The sequence below is a fragment of the Neoarius graeffei genome, chromosome 15, assembly GCF_027579695.1.
Source record: "Neoarius graeffei isolate fNeoGra1 chromosome 15, fNeoGra1.pri, whole genome shotgun sequence".
Classification (NCBI taxonomy): domain Eukaryota; kingdom Metazoa; phylum Chordata; class Actinopteri; order Siluriformes; family Ariidae; genus Neoarius; species Neoarius graeffei.
In genome coordinates, this window is record NC_083583.1 from 23512797 (window position 1) to 23527791 (window position 14995).

At 43.4% G+C, this 14995-nt stretch overlaps 1 protein-coding gene across 7 annotated transcripts in view; it reads right to left on the minus strand.

Annotated features, from left to right (window-relative positions):
• LOC132899289 (myocyte-specific enhancer factor 2A-like) overlaps positions 1-14995 on the minus strand; it is a 69424-nt gene that overhangs the window by 23319 nt on the left and 31110 nt on the right. For 5 of the 7 annotated variants that reach the window (XM_060941049.1, XM_060941050.1, XM_060941052.1 and 2 more), the window contains one exon: positions 6184-6358. In XM_060941049.1, coding sequence (XP_060797032.1) covers positions 6184-6237 — 54 coding nt within the window. In that variant the 5' untranslated portion in view covers positions 6238-6358. The remainder of the gene's footprint in view (positions 1-6183; positions 6359-14995) is intronic. The other 2 variants (XM_060941051.1, XM_060941054.1) reach the window with 1 other exon arrangement.

The window sequence follows — 14995 nt, forward strand, 5'->3', positions numbered from 1 at the left end:
AGTGAGTGAGTGAGTGAGTGAGTGCATGGTTAAGTGAGTGAGTGCATGGGTGAGTGAGTGAGTGCATGGGTGACAGAGTGAATGAGTGCATGGGTGAGAGTGTGCATGGATTAGGGAGGGAGGGAGTGAATGAGTGCATGGGTGAGACAGTGAGTGAGTGAGTGAGTGAGTGAGTGAGTGAGTGAGTGAGTGAGTGAGTGAGTGCATGGTTAAGTGAGTGAGTGCATGGGTGACAGAGTGAATGAGTGCATGGGTGAGAGTGTGAATGAGTGCATGGGTGAGAGAGTGAGTGAGTGAGTGCATGGGTGAGAGAGTGAGTGAGTGAATGAGTGCATGGGTAAGAGAGTGCATGGATTAGGGAGGGAGGGAGTGAATGAGTGCATGGGTGAGACAGTGAGTGAGTGAGTGAGTGAGTGAGTGAGTGAGTGCATGGGTGAGTGAGTGAGTGCATGGGTGAGTGAGTGAGTGCATGGGTGAGTGAGTGAGTGAGTGAGTGAGTGAGTGAGTGAATGAGTGCATGGGTGAGAGTGTGAATGAGTGCATGGGTGAGAGAGTGAGTGAGTGAGTGAGTGCATGGGTGAGAGAGTGAGTGAGTGAATGAGTGCATGGGTAAGAGTGTGCATGGATTAGGGAGGGAGGGAATGAGTGCATGGGTGAGTGAGTGAGTGAGTGAGTGAATGAGTGAGTGAGTGAGTGAGTGAGTGAGTGAGTGAGTGCATGGTTAAGTGAGTGAGTGCATGGGTAAGTGAGTGAGTGCATGGGTGAGAGAGTGAGTGAGTGCATGGGTGAGAGTGTGAATGAGTGCATGGGTGAGTGAGTGAGTGAGTGAGTGAGTGAGTGAGTGAGTACATGGTTAAGTGAGTGAGTGCATGGGTGAGTGAGTGCATGGGTAAGTGAGTGAGTGCATGGGTAAGTGAGTGAGTGCATGGGTGAGAGAGTGAGTGAGTGCATGGGTGAGAGTGTGAATGAGTGCATGGGTGAGTGAGTGAGTGAGTGAGTGAGTGAGTGAGTACATGGTTAAGTGAGTGAGTGCATGGGTAAGTGAGTGAGTGCATGGGTGAGTGAGTGAGTGCATGGGTGAGTGAGTGAGTGCATGGGTGAGAGAGTGAGTGAGTGCATGGGTGAGAGAGTGAGTGAGTGAATGAGTGCATGGGTAAGAGTGTGCATGGATTAGGGAGGGAGGGAGTGAATGAGTGCGTGAGTGAGTGAGTGAGTGAGTGAGTGAGTGAGTGAGTGAGTGAGTGCATGGTTAAGTGAGTGAGTGCATGGGTGAGTGAGTGCATGGGTAAGTGAGTGAGTGCATGGGTAAGTGAGTGAGTGCATGGGTAAGTGAGTGAGTGCATGGGTGAGAGTGTGAATGAGTGCATGGGTGAGAGAGTGAGTGAGTGCATGGGTGAGAGAGTGAGTGCATGGGTGAGAGAGTGAATGAGTGCATGGGTGAGAGAGTGAGTGAGTGAATGAGTGCATGGGTAAGAGAGTGCATGGATTAGGGAGGGAGGGAGTGAATGAGTGCATGGGTGAGTGAGTGAGTGAGTGAGTGAGTGCATGGTTAAGTGAGTGAGTGCATGGGTGAGTGAGTGCATGGGTAAGTGAGTGAGTGCATGGGTAAGTGAGTGAGTGCATGGGTGAGAGAGTGAGTGAGTGCATGGGTGAGAGTGTGAATGAGTGCATGGGTGAGAGAGAGAGTGAGTGAGTGCATGGGTGAGAGAGTGAGTGAATGAGTGCATGGGTAAGAGAGTGCATGGATTAGGGAGGGAGGGAGTGAATGAGTGCATGGGTGAGTGAGTGAGTGCGTGCATGGTTAAGTGAGTGAGTGCATGGGTGAGTGAGTGAGTGCATGGGTGAGTGAGTGAGTGAGTGAGTGAGTGAGTGCGTGCGTGCATGGTTAAGTGAGTGAGTGCATGAGTGAGTGAGTGAGTGAGTGAGTGAGTGCATGGGTGAGTGAGTTAGGGAGGGAGGGAGTGAATGGGTGAGTGAGTGAGTGAGTGAGTGAGTGAGTGAGTGAGTGAGTGAGTTAGGGAGGGAGTGAATGGGTGAGTGAGTGAATGAGTGAGTGCATGGGTGAGTGAGTTAGGGAGGGAGGGAGTGAATGGGTGAGTGACTGAGTGCATGGGTGAGTGAGTTAGGGAGGGAGGGAGTGAATGGGTGAGTGAGTGAGTTAGGGAGGGAGTGAATGGGTGAGTGAGTGAATGGGTGAGTGACGGAGTGCATGGGTGAGTGAGTTAGGGAGGGAGGGAGGGAGTGCATGGGTGAGTGAGTGAGTGCATGGGTGAGTGAGTTAGGGAGGGAGGGAGTGAATGGGTGAGTGAGTGAGTTAGGGAGGGAGTGAATGGGTGAGTGAGTGAATGGGTGAGTGACGGAGTGCATGGGTGAGTGAGTTAGGGAGGGAGGGAGGGAGTGCATGGGTGAGTGAGTGAGTGCATGGGTGAGTGAGTTAGGGAGGGAGGGAGTGAATGGGTGAGTGAGTGAGTTAGGGAGGGAGTGAATGGGTGAGTGAGTGAATGGGTGAGTGACGGAGTGCATGGGTGAGTGAGTTAGGGAGGGAGGGAGGGAGTGCATGGGTGAGTGAGTGAGTGCATGGGTGAGTGAGTTAGGGAGGGAGGGAGTGAATGGGTGAGTGAGTGAGTGAGTGAGTGAGTGCATGGGTGAGTGAGTTAGGGAGGGAGGGAGTGAATGGGTGAGTGAGTGCATGGGTGAGTGAGTTAGGGAGGGAGGGAATGGGTGAGTGAGTGAGTGAGTGAGTGAGTGAGTGAGTGAGTGAGTGAGTGAGTGAGTGAGTGAGTGAGTCTTTGGCTGACTGAGTGAGTGGGTGAGTGAATGAGAGAGTTGGATGCCTGGTCTAGGGAGGTGCTTCATGTCTAAAATGGGCTCAGTGTATATCAAGCACATAATAAACCAAACTCAGGCTCTTCCAGACAAGATAGGGTTTGTTGTGCTGGTGTGAGCACTTATATTTAGAGCACAAGGCAGCTTGGGTGGATTCCAGCTCAGCTCTGCGGCTTCATTTTGAGTGATGGCCATCAGAGGTTAGAGTGAGTGAGTGAGTGAGTGAGAGAGCGCGAGAGAGTGAGAGCGAGAGAGGGGGGGAGAGAGAGAGAGAGACGCTATATGCCTCCTCAGACTGACTCTGACGGCTAATGAGAGATATGGAGCCATTCGTTCCTCTAATTACTCCAACCACAGCACAGGGACAGCAGGTCCAGTGAGACCCGGGACAAGAGGTGCAGTGTGTGTGTGGGTGAGCCTCCTCCCAGTGCCACAGAGTCAGTCTGCCTCATACACTCTTCAACCAGCCAGGGGAAAAAGAGGAGTTAGTGAGCAAGAGTTTAACATATCAGGACACAGTAGTATACAGATTAAATTCCTTATTGATTTTTTTTCCCAATGCATCTCTGAAGTGTCTATCAAACTCTATATATTAAGGAAACTGTAATGCGGGTTTATAAACTTTATTTATTTTTGAATGAGTTAGTGATCGGTCATGATTTGCAGGCAAAACAACTAGTTTCTTGCTTTTGATTAGCAAACTGCATAACAGCAGTGTAGAATGTATAGTGTTAGTTTCCTGCGCTTCCTGGCACATTCAAACAGCCACATTTACCCAATTTTACCTTAGAGTGAATCCTCTGAGATTTTTGAATGAAAAAAGGAAAATATTTCTCCATTTTACAAGTTATCCAATTTCCACAACGATGAAATGAAATTAAAAATAAAACGTGGGTGTGTACTGCAAGTAGACACCAAATCATGGGGCATAATTAAAAAAAAACGAAAAAAAAAAACAAAACACGATACTGTTGTCAGAGGCAGTTATAAAGGCAAAAGTCAGCATAATAAGTTATTAAAGTTATATCTCCTGTCTGGGATATGAACATTTCTGATGAATATAACTAATAAATATTTTATATCAAATTTTTTTGTTCTCCATTTTGTCCTATAGGTATGCAAACTTACAGTGGTGTTTGAAAGTTTGTGAACCCTTTAGAATTTTCTATATTTCTGCATAAATATGACCGAAAACATCATCAGATTTTCACACAAGTCCTAAAAGTAGATAAAGAGAACCCAGTTAAACAAACGAGACAAAAATATTATACTTGGTCATTTATTTATTGAGGAAAATGATCCAATATTGCATATCTGTGAGTGGCAAAAGTATGTGAACCTCTAGGATTAGCAGTTAATTTGAAGGTGAAATTAGAGTCAGGTGTTTTCAATCAATGGGATGACAATCAGGTGTGAGTGGGCACCCTGTTTTATTTAAAGAACAGGGATCTATCAAAGTCTGATCTTCACAACACACATTTGTGGAAATGTATCATGGCACGAACAAAGGAGATTTCTGAGGACCTCAGAAAAAGTGTTGTTGATGCTCATCAGGCTGGAAAAGGTTACAAAACCATCTCTAAAGAGTTTGGACTCCACCAATCCACAGTCAGACAGATTGTGTACAAATGGAGGAAATTCAAGACCATTGTTACCCTCCCCAGGAGTGGTCGACCAACAAAGATCACTCCAAGAGCAAGGTGTGTAATAGTCGGCGAGGTCACAAAGGACCCCAGGGTAACTTCTAAGCAACTGAAGGCCTCTCTCACATTGGCTAATGTTAATGAGTCCACCGTCAGGAGAACACTGAACAACAATGGTGTGCATGGCAGGGTTACCACTCACAGATCTGTAATACTGGCTCATTTTCCTCAATAAATAAATGACCAAGTATAATAGTTTTGTCTCATTTGTTTAACTGGGTTCTCTTTATCTATTTTAGGACTTGTGTGAAAATCTGATGATGTTTTAGGTCATATTTATGCAGAAATATAGAAAATTCTAAAGGGTTCACACACTTTCAAGCACCACTGTACTTTTGCACGCAACACTATATACCTATATAGCCATGTGCATATTATACTTTCATAATCATGTGTATAATTACGAGAAAACACTAATAACCTACTTTCTACCAGTTTTACATCCTTGTGACAGTCTGTATCATTATTTTATTAAGATGCCTTCCTAACATCCTATGAACATAATATCCTTAGGTTCTCACTATACAATTGCTGTTATAGTTAAGTTTCTGGACTCCTGACCATTCCACCCATATGTGCTTTTTGATCATGTCATTCCAGATTTAGTCCCCTTAACTGTTATAATAACCTCCACTCTTCTGGGAAGGCTTTCCACTAGATTTTGGAGTGTGGCTGTGGGGATTTGTGTTCCTTCAACCATAAGAACATTAGTGAGATCATGCACTGATGTTGGGTGAGACGAGGCCTGGGGTGCCGTCAGCGGTCCAGTTTATCCCAAAGGTGTTCAGTGGGGTCGAGGTCAGGGCTCTGTGCAGGACATTCGAGTTCATTCACTCCAACCTCAGCTAACCATGTCTTCATGGACCTCACTTTGTGCACAGGGGCATTGTCATGCTGGAACAGGTTCAAGCCTCTTGGTTCCAGTGAAAGGAAAATGTAATGCTAGTGCATACAAAGACCTCTTAAACAGTTGTGTGCAACAATTTGGGAAGAGCCACATATATGTGTGGTGGTCAGATGTCCACAAACATTTGACCATATAGTGTATATCTCAGAGGGATGTGTCTCCTGTTGTTTCTATTGCCTTGAATCAAAAACTATCCATCCATTATCTGTAGCCGCTTATCCCGTGCAGGGTCGCGGGCGAGCTGGAGCCTATCCCAGCTGACTATGGGCGAGCGGTGGGGTACACCCTGGACAAGTCGCCAGGTCATCACATGGCTGACACATAGACACAGACAACCATTCACACTCACATTCACACCTACGGTCAATTTAGAGTCACCAGTTAACCTAACCTGCATGTCTTTGGGGGAAACCGGAGCACCTGGAGGAAACCCACACAGACACGGGGAGAAGATGCAAACTCCACACAGAAAGGCCCCTGTTAGCCACTGGGCTCAAACCCAGAACCTTCTTGCTGTGAGGCAACAGTGCTAACCACTACACCACCGTGCCGCCCTGAATCAAAAACTAGAATCCTACAGTATGTTCCCCGCCTCTCACCCATATTTTAGCAGCAGGAAATGAAGCGTAATGAGAAGCCTAACAGTTTATGATCTCAATTAGAAAGAAAACTAGCCACCCAATCAGAAATGAGTGCTTTCTGTTACTTGGTATTAACTGCTGTACAGTATAAAGATAAGTAGCTCACCTGTCTATTTCGCTCATCAACAATGCGGGTAATCTGGATCTTCTTACGGCCCATTCTTGCCACCTTGATCTTCAAAAAAAAAAAAATCTGAAGTTCTGTGTAATCTGGTTGTGAATGTTTTGTCTGCTAGCGTGTCAATAGCAGAACATAACTTTTCATTGGTTTTATCCAAATCCTGCAAAAAAATAAAATAAATCAACTGCTTTGTTAACCTAAAATATACATTTTTTTTGGGTGGTGCAAAATGACAGTAGTTAAAAATTCACACATTACAATATTAAACTTTTATATATTTCTCTGCCAATTATATAATACGAAACACAATACAAATACAAAAGATCCAATAACTGCATCGTGGATTTTAAAAGCAGCAGGGTGTAACATACAACACCAGGCACGTCTTAGCTCATCACTGACTATACTAGTCAAAAGTTTGCATACCTCTACTCATTCACAGGTTTTTCTGTATTTTGACTGTTTTCGACATTGTAGAACAATACTGGAGACATCAAAACTATGAAATAACATCTGGAACATGTATGGAGATTATGTGGCAAACAAAAAAGTCTTTAACAATGTTTGATATTTTAGATTCTTCAAAGTAGCCACGGTGACACAGTGGTGTAGTGGTTAGCACTCTCGCCTCACAGCAAGAAGGTCCTGGGTTCGAGCTCAGTGGCTGACGAGGGCCTTTCTGTGTGGAGTTTGCATGTTCTCCCCGTGTCTGTATGGGGGTGCTCTGGGTTCCCCCAAAGACGTGCAGGCTAGGCTAATCGGTGGTTAGTGGCTACAGATAATGGATGGATGAAAGTAGCCACCATTTACCTTGATGATGCTTTGCACACGATTGGTATTATCTTAACCAGCTTCATGAGGTAGTCACCTGGAATGCTTTTCAGTTAACAGGTGTGACTCGTCAAAAGGTAATTTGTGGAATTTCTTGCATTTGAGAGCAAACAGTAAATAATAAAAATACAGTCCATCCATTATCTGTAGCCGCTTATCCTGTGCAGGGTCGCAGGCAAGCTGGAGCCTATCCCAGCTGACTATGGGCGAAAGGCGGGGTACACCCTGGACAAGTCGCCAGGTCATCGCAGGGCTGACACATAGAGACAAACAACCATTCACACTCACATTCACACCTACGGTCAATTTAGAGCCACCAATTAGCCTAACCTGCATGTCTTTGGACTGTGGGGGAAACCGGAGCACCCGGAGGAAACCCATGCAGACACGGGGAGAACATGCAAACTCCACACAGAATGGCCCCCGTCGACCACTAGGCTCGAACCCAGGACCTTCTTGCTGTGAGGCAAGAGTGCTAACCACGATGCCGCCCCCTAAAAATACAGTAAATAGCCCTATTCAACAACTGTAGTAATCCATATTACGTCAAGAACCGCTCAACTAAGTAAAGAGAAACGACATCCATCATTCCTTTAAGACAAGAAATATCTTTTAATAAATAAAAATAAAGAAAAACCATTGAATCAGAAGGTGTGTCCAAGCCTTTGGCACTGTACTAGACTCCTAAAAGATGTCCAATATCCTCTTACTCTATTCCTATTCATAGTCATATAAAGCATAGTAGTCTTTTTCATTTTTAAATTGTCTCTTGATTTTATGTTACATCATATTACATTTGAAAAGAGACACTAGTTCATACTTCAGTCCATATTCTCTATCCCTGGTTTCTTTGAAATCAGTGGTCTGGGCATTTTAGATGGATGGATGGATGGATAGATAACACCTTAATCTACTCAAAAAAAAAAAAAGCCCTGGAAGAGGTGTGAATTATGTACAGGTAATTTGCATAATCTGAATGTGCTCCCCAGAAAACTGACTGAAGCATGTGCATAACCCGATTCTGAAGAAGCATAACGTTCCCTGAATAAGCCATGTTTTCATTGAAGTCACTGACTCTGAATACAGCCCACTGTATCTATGACTTCAGGGAGAATGTTTGTAGTTTACCATACATTGTGATAATGAATAGTCAGGTATATCATAGAGCTTTAGCTCAGGCTAGACCTGTGAATGGAGCGACTCTAAAAGATTTATTAAATAGGTAGCAGAAAGACAAACCAAACTTCCTTATCAAAGCAAAATGTAGAGATCGGCTTTGTGCGTGAAAGTTTATGGTTCCTCAAACTCCTACGTGGTGTGAAAACTGAACCGCGGTTTACAATAGCAGCTTTCAATGAGGACGCCAAGTTCGTCCAACAATGAGCAATACTTGCATAATCAGCGGCTCAAGCCAAGAGTGCCTACAATGTAATATGTCATTTTCCACTCAACTCGCTCAACCTCAACTAAAAAACCAGCAACATCCCACACACTGAGTCCTGCAGACGCTCCATTGTTCCACAGTAATTACTGTTCTGAGAGTCAGCAGGAGCTGCAGGAATTTACTGTGCTCTGAATGTAATTGAAAATGTCAGATGAAAACAGTGGGTTATATTTGGAAGTTTTAACACTTGGCGCCTGACGAATGCTTTTTCGGTCGGTGGTCTGAAAATGAACTGTGAGAGACGATCGCATCTCTAGTGTGTTAGAGTGAGCAACAGCGGCTTCTGTCTCAACCGTTTTCACACCTTCCCTCTCATCTCCTTTGTTACCAGGGCAACAGATGAGATGCCATTAAACAGGACAGCCAAGTGTGGTTAACTATGACGGGGTGTGGTTGAAATAGAATGGAGAGATAATTAGCATATTCACACGTATGCTATGGATTCAGACACTGCTTTGTAGCATAATGTAAAAAAAAAAAATCAAAAGTAAAAAAAAAGTGGCACACCCTGAGTATTGAGAAGTCAAACTCAGTTCAGAAGGTCAATCAGATAATAGATTAAATGATAACAGCTGTGAATGCAGGGTTTAAGTTATGCATATCAATAAAGTTTTATCTAATCTAATAACTTGATTACTGCGCTGTTGATCAAACGATAACTAAGAGACATGAATTATCTCTGATTTATACAAACAGTTCATCATTTACACAATTTTCCAAATATATTCACTCCAAATGTACTCAATCAGTCATGACACGTTTTATGTCCAAAGGTTGTTCTGTAGTTTTTCACTAAAGCTACCAGATAACGTAGCTAAATAGAAATAGCAAAAGTAATTTCTAGCCTCCAGTTTAGCATCGCACACTTGGCTCTCACCTCATGTAATTTTAAAATAATAAGTTGACACATTTAAAGTTCTTTGCATAAGTATTCAACCCCCTCTGAACATTTCCACATTTTGTAGTGTTGGAAACTGGAACGCAGTGAAGCATGGTGGTGGTAGCATCATGTTAAGTACCACCCCTTGGCTTCTTCGGTTGCTTCTCTGACTAACGCTGTACTTACCTGGTCACTGGCATTTGGTCAGAGTCAAATTTGTGCCATAATCGTTCCATTTTGTAATAACTGATTTAATGGTACTCTGTGAGATGTTGAAAGTTTGGGATGTATCGCACTCACTCACTTCTTCCACTTACATATGGGGTCACTGCCATGTGGACACTATTAATCCACGTCATATGAATTGGAGCATAGTTTTACACCTTCCTGCTGCGACCCTCCCATTTTTGGGCTTGGGAAACAACCATTCACACCTACGGTCAATTTAGAGCCACCAATTACCCTAACCTGCATGTCTTTGGACTGTAGGGGAAACCGGAGCACCCGGAGGAAAACTATGCAGGCACGGGGCGAACATCCAAACTCCACACAGAAAGGCCCTCGTTGGCCGCTGGGCTTGAACTCGAAACCTTCTTGTTGTGAGGCGAGAGTGCTAACCACTACACCACCGTGCTGCCCAGAGATTTGTCCTGGACTTGTTTTGATAGCTATGCGGTCTTCATGATGCAAGTTGTTTAAGCACGTTCTCTAACAAACTGCAGGGTCTTCCAAGAACAGGTGCATTTATATTGAGATCATATGACCTTTTTATTACACACAGATAAACTCGACAAGGGGTTTTTATAGGAATGGAGCAAATACGTTCGTAATCACAACTTATGTTTTTCAAGTCAAGTGGGTTTTGACCGTCATTCCTCTATAAAGCTTGTATAGATTTGAACAAAATGCTTTTTATTTGCAAATAACTATATTGTACCACCTGCACCACTACAATATTTTGCCTGATTTTGTGTAGATTTATGACTCCTTAAGTCCAATTCATTTTCAGGCTGTAGCGCTACAAAATGTGGAAAAGTTTGTCTTGATTATGAATTACTTTCTTCCTCAGCACATAATTTAGTATTACAAGAAAGCAGGTAGAAAGTGTAGCCCAAAGTTGAAAGACTGACTAAATCTGGGATAAAACAGTACAGACATTTTACAAATAAAAAATTTGGGCTTTGAGAAATTTAGATTTTCAGCGTACTTTATACGAAGTAGCTTATATTATCACAAGCAAATGTGTGCAGTTATTCAAGCTGTGTGTGAATTCCTGCCACTGTGTGAAAAGCAACCACTGCCATAAGCGCAATTCACACCTCGCATGCTGTCATTTAGGGAAAAAAAATTAAATAAATAAACCTCACAAGCATGTGCTTCACAATCTGTTAATAAGCTCACAAGTGTTCTGTCTGGGAATGTGTATCTCACTGTAAAAGCTTTAACATGTGCCACCGCGCTGCTAGTCATCCAAAGGTCTAGGTTTAGAAATCTTGAGATCCGCCTGAGATGAAGCAGCAGCAGCACTGGTGCCATTTTAATATGCAAATCATGAGCTTGTCATACCCGACACATAAATATAACAACTTTCGTATGTGTCTGTACCTAAGGGGTGCACTGGAATTTCAGCCAACACGTCTTCTGTCGACATTTTATCTATTTGTTTAGTCTTTACCCCATTTTCCCCCAATGTGATTGATTTTCCATATTGCATGACTGATGCAAACTGTGGAAGGTGAGGTCTAGCATGTGATTCCTCCATCTTTTCAAACTGCTCCTGTTACGTTACAGAGCACCAACACACTCGGACGGACGAAAGCACTAACTACCCTCTTTCATACACAAGCTCACAGAAACTCATGATTGGCTACTCTTGCTGTGACTGACAGGGGAGAAAGCAACAGCAACCCTCCCACACCCAATTATATATGCTCTCTTAGACCTTTGGTCATGGATAGCTGTGGGCCACTCAGGTGCCCTGAAATGACCACAAAGAACTCATCTCATTTCATTATCTCTCTAGCCGCTTTATCCTTCTACAGGGTCGCAGGCAAGCTGGAGCCTATCCCAGCTGACTACGGGCGAAAGGCGGGGTACACCCTGGACAAGTCGCCAGGTCATCACAGGGCTGACACATAGACACAGACAACCATTCACACCTACGGTCAATTTAGAGTCACCAGTTAACCTAACCTGCATGTCTTTGGACTGTGGGGGAAACCGGAGCACCCGGAGGAAACCCACGCGGACACGGGGAGAACATGCAAACTCCACACAGAAAGGCCCTCGCCGGCCCCGGGGCTCGAACCCAGGACCTTCTTGCTGTGAGGCGACAGCGCTAACCACTACACCACCGTGCTGCCCGACCACAAAGAACTCATCTCATCTCATTATCTCTAGCCGCTTTATCCTGTTCTACAGGGTCGCAGGCAAACTGGAGCCTATCCCAGCTGACTACGGGTGAAAGGCGGGGTACACCCTGGACAAGTCGCCAGGTCATCACAGGGCCGACACATAGACACAGACAACCATTCACACTCACATTCACACCTACGGTCAATTTAGAGTCCCCAGTTAACCTAACCTGCATGTCTTTGGACTGTGGGGGAAACCGGAGCACCCGGAGGAAACCCACGCGGACACGGGGAGAACATGCAAACTCCACACAGAAAGGCCCTCGCCGGCTCCGGGGCTCGAACCCAGGACCTTCTTGCTGTGAGGCGACAGCGCTAACCACTACACCACCGTGCCGCCCGACCACAAAGAACTCTTAAAGAAAAAAAAAAAAGTAGGTGTCATGTATGTACGGTATGACTACAGTCACTACACAAATTGTACAGCTATAAGAGCTATAAGCTCCTTGTAACTAAGCGAATCTGACGTCTGCTTTCCTCACTGCATTCGTCTGAGTAAGACGAAAAAAATCTGCCAACTCATGTACATCAAATGGGCCACATAGGAAGGACAATGCCCGTGAAAAAAACAAATCATGTGATTCGAATCACGCTTTCTTTAAACAAAACCGATCCAATACGACTACAATGAGCTTATCAAAAGCCGCACATCCTGATTACATCCCATTCCATGGCATATCAGCATTCTAGGGGCGATTAGGTTTTATATCTTGCAGTGTGGTTTATTTACACAGCTACACAAGGGAGGTGTAATCTCATACACATTCAGCTCATAAACACACTCGTGGGCTTTTGGAGGAAAATGCATGCAGCATGCTTGAGCACACTGACGACTGTATGCTGAATTAACCACAGTTAACCATCGCTATGAAGTGGCTATGCTTTTTCTAAAAACGGATGAGTGTTCTAAATTCTGCACCAGTCCGAGTTGGCACACTGAACTAACTGCACGATTACAGCTTCAGAAAGAGGCATTTAGGAGAAAATGCAAACAGTTTTGAGAGTTTAATTACGGCACAGAAACTACACACACTGAGTACCCCATTTACTCCCAGCTCACTTCACTCACTCGCACCAGACTGGGAGGATGTGTGCTTCATCTGAGAGACATGAAGTCATCGCATCCTTCCAGTATCACAAGATAGCTGAACCTGAACTACTAAAAATGTAATGGTTGTAGCAAGTAGCATCTAGTGTCAACATTCAGATATAATTTTAAACATATACCTACCCACTCACACATGCAACTTTTGCGACTATAAACGCATTTTACTTAAAATTTAGTTCACAGAGATTTCTTCTCCTTCATGTTTTAAGGTGTGTGTGTGTGAGAGACCACCTTGCCGAAATATAATTTAGGAACAGGACGAAGAAGTACAAATAGGTTATTTTTAAATCTGTCAATGAAGAGAGCCATACATTAAATTGAGATTATTCACTAGGTCACAAATTACTAAATTAGCGTACTTAACTATCAATCTAATGTAATATTATCTCATCTCATCTCATTATCTCTAGCCACTTTATCCTGTTCTACAGGGTCGCAGGCAAGCTGGAGCCTATCCCAGCTGACTACAGGCGAAAGGCAGGGTACACCCTGGACAAGTCGCCAGGTCATCACAGGGCTGACACATAGACACAGACAACCATTCACACTCACATTCACACCTACGCTCAATTTAGAGTCACCAGTTAACCTAACCTGCATGTCTTTGGACTGTGGGGGAAACCGGAGCACCCGGAGGAAACCCATGCGGACACGGGGAGAACATGCAAACTCCGCACAGAAAGGCCCTCGCCGGCCACGGGGCTCGAACCCGGACCTTCTTGCTGTGAAGCGACAGCGCTAACCACTGTGCCGCCCCATTCACTATAATATTCATCGTAATTTATTTTACAGTTAATAAATTAAATATAAAAGATGGATAGTTTAATTCAATTCAACACTTTGTTGTACATTTTCAGTGCACAGTTCTTTCATTTCAAGTTTGATCTCGTTTCTGATTGGCTGGTGCAGGCAAAACGTGTCATAGACAGCAAGGTTTGATCTACGATCGTTTTACATACTACTAACACGAGTTTAAAAGTCTTTAAGCTCGTTTATTCAAAATTAAAATTCAAACAAGAAAGCACAATAACCCCCACTGGCAACTGGGCCATAACTCTGGTAAAATGCAACTGAATTGAACGAAATTGCAATATACGTATTACCGACATATAACAAAGAATCTGCCAAGTTTCGTGGAATTCCTCCAAACATTGTGAGAGGAGTTGATGTCAGAAGGTTAGCACCCTTCCTGGGAAAGACAGACAGGTGGACAGAGACCGACATCACCACGACATAATCCCCCTTCGAGCCTTTCGGCCAGCAGGGGATTAAAAACTTAGATCTTTGTTTTACAAATTTAATGTTCTTGAAGGATCCCAACAACGTATGTACTTTATGTACTTTTTATTTTGTTATTTTTTTCTATTATTCCTTTGTGTGTTCTAATTTTTATCACTGCAACTGTGTGTGGTTTGTGAAACTACTTAATAGTAACCTACCACATGGTCGTACTATATTGTTTGTAAATTTAATTTATTTTTTTTAAATAACTATTATTAAATAGTTTAAATGTATTAATTTACAAACTTATATAAAATATTTTAATAGAATTTACAAACAATTTACAACTTTTAATACAATTTAAAAACGATATGGCATATATAATCTTGAAAGGTGTTTAAAGGGTTTTTTTTTTTATCGTAAAATTATATAGTAATCAAATATACCATGCACTGAGAGGCTCCAGTTGAAATGATGGATTCTCTGAGGTGCCAGTCACTATGCCAGTCACCGAAGAGAATCCCTCATTACTGGTGCGTCTCAGTGCATGGTACACAAGAAATTTGCCTGAGTAAAATTTACTCAAATTGAAGAAAATTTCACTCTATGCTGGATAACATTTGGTCCGTCTCTAAAGAGAGTAAAAGTTACTCTTTTGATAGAACTGTTTTTGCAGAGTCAGTTCTCCTCAGTTCAGTGTTGATCTTTTACTCTTTGTGGTGGTATTTGACTCTTTTCAGTGTGTCTTGAATTAACACTTGTACTATTTTACTCAGTTCAGAGCCACAATCAACTCTGTTACACAGTTACTCTGTAATTCTGCTCCCACTCCAGCCCCAGATTTTACTCTCCAAACTCAAAATAGAACAAAATTAACTGTTTTTGAGGAAAATACTTTT